Below are 1,481 nucleotides of genomic sequence, written 5' to 3'. Positions count from 1 at the left end.
TTTATTCTTTCTCAGTACAACTTTGCACAGTACACAGAATTTCCACAGTCACTTTAAATTAAACACACGCTTTAATTCACAACGATTCACACACTTTACTTACGACTTGACTCGATTATCTGTCTCTATATCTCCCCTTATCTGCAAATTATTTGCCGGGCTTATATACTAAAATAGAAGGCGTCTGGCAGACACTCGGGCCTTCACGATCCTTCTAGAAACTCATCACGTGTTACCAGCTTCACGTGACTTCCGCTGTCATAACAGTATTATTTATACAGATATGTGGCTAGATAGATAGACAGACAGATATAATACACATGAAGCTTACTTCAGTAAACAAAACTATCATCCTGATCACGTAAGAACTTTTAGCTGAAAGAAATACAAGCTCTCATCAGCCAGGTAGATTTAAAATAAGGAACATCAGCAAAAGAAAATGTATATGATTTTACCTTGGAAAGAAAATGGGGACATTTTATGGATACTTGATTTCATTTGTCAGACATTAGTGTATATGAATACTACAAATTTACACATTGGATATTGTTAATTTCCCACTGCAACTGACAGTCAGTTTATTCCAGTAGGTATGTTTTTAGGGATTGACAGCTGAAAGTAAAGTCATCTACATTACAGATATCTAACAAAGAGTTCTTTCAATTCATCACTTCAGGAAATTCCTGTCTTTTGTACAAACACAATGTATATATATATACTAAATGTAAGATATTTTAAGACATTGGTCTTTGGCTGGAGAAGTATAATTACTCTCTCTCTCTCTCCATAAATTAGAAAATAGGAATTGGCCTTGGACTGATGAGGTGTAATACCCCTTTGAATGTCTAGATGCTACATAAAAGTTACTGCTGCTGGGCAACCCTTAGCAATGACTTTTCATTGGGATCATTTATGAATATTTTCATTCTGTCATTAAATTATATAAATGTTGGTAGTTTATTTGAAACATGTACTAGCTTTATTTTTTAAATAACTTGTGAAATTAGTAATGGGCATTTTTATTTCATTAGGTTTCTTTAATTTATATCTATATAATACTTATATCTATATATTATATCTTATATTCAATATTTCAAACAATACAGTCATTTCACTTTATTTATTCCTCCTAATAATTAATTTCAATTTAAAGATGCTACAACTCAGCATTTACAAGAAAACTCATGCCAAGTTGAAGTATATACAATTAATCTGTAGTATAATGCTTACAGGTACAGACAGGATTTGTCCGAACTGGCAGCCACTATTGGGGATTCCAGAATCATGATGTTGTTCCTGATATTGGTAATGTTAGCACAGAATAATCTGCTGCTTTCATGATTGACATACAATAGCTGGTAATGTTAATAATGGCTGGAGACGGCTTGAGTGGGTAATGAAGAAAAACTTTAATATAAGTTTAACATAACAGCAAATGTACAACATTTCGACAAGGTTTGATGACAAAACCTTGTCGAAAT

The 1,481-nt window shown here is 32.6% G+C and overlaps 1 protein-coding gene across 2 annotated transcripts in view; it reads left to right on the top strand.

The window, feature by feature from the left end:
• LOC106463086 (alanine--glyoxylate aminotransferase 2, mitochondrial-like) overlaps positions 1-1,481 on the top strand; it is an 18,417-nt gene that overhangs the window by 11,588 nt on the left and 5,348 nt on the right. For both annotated transcript variants that reach the window (XM_013923059.2, XM_022390803.1), the window contains exon 8: positions 1,233-1,305. In XM_013923059.2, the coding sequence (XP_013778513.1) occupies positions 1,233-1,305 (73 nt within the window). The remainder of the gene's footprint in view (positions 1-1,232; positions 1,306-1,481) is intronic.

The sequence above is a fragment of the Limulus polyphemus genome, unplaced genomic scaffold (assembly GCF_000517525.1).
Source record: "Limulus polyphemus unplaced genomic scaffold, Limulus_polyphemus-2.1.2 Scaffold50, whole genome shotgun sequence".
NCBI classification, from domain to species: Eukaryota; Metazoa; Arthropoda; class Merostomata; order Xiphosura; family Limulidae; genus Limulus; species Limulus polyphemus.
Note: the sequence above shows the minus strand (reverse complement) of the source record. Positions and strands in the feature narration are given on the sequence as shown.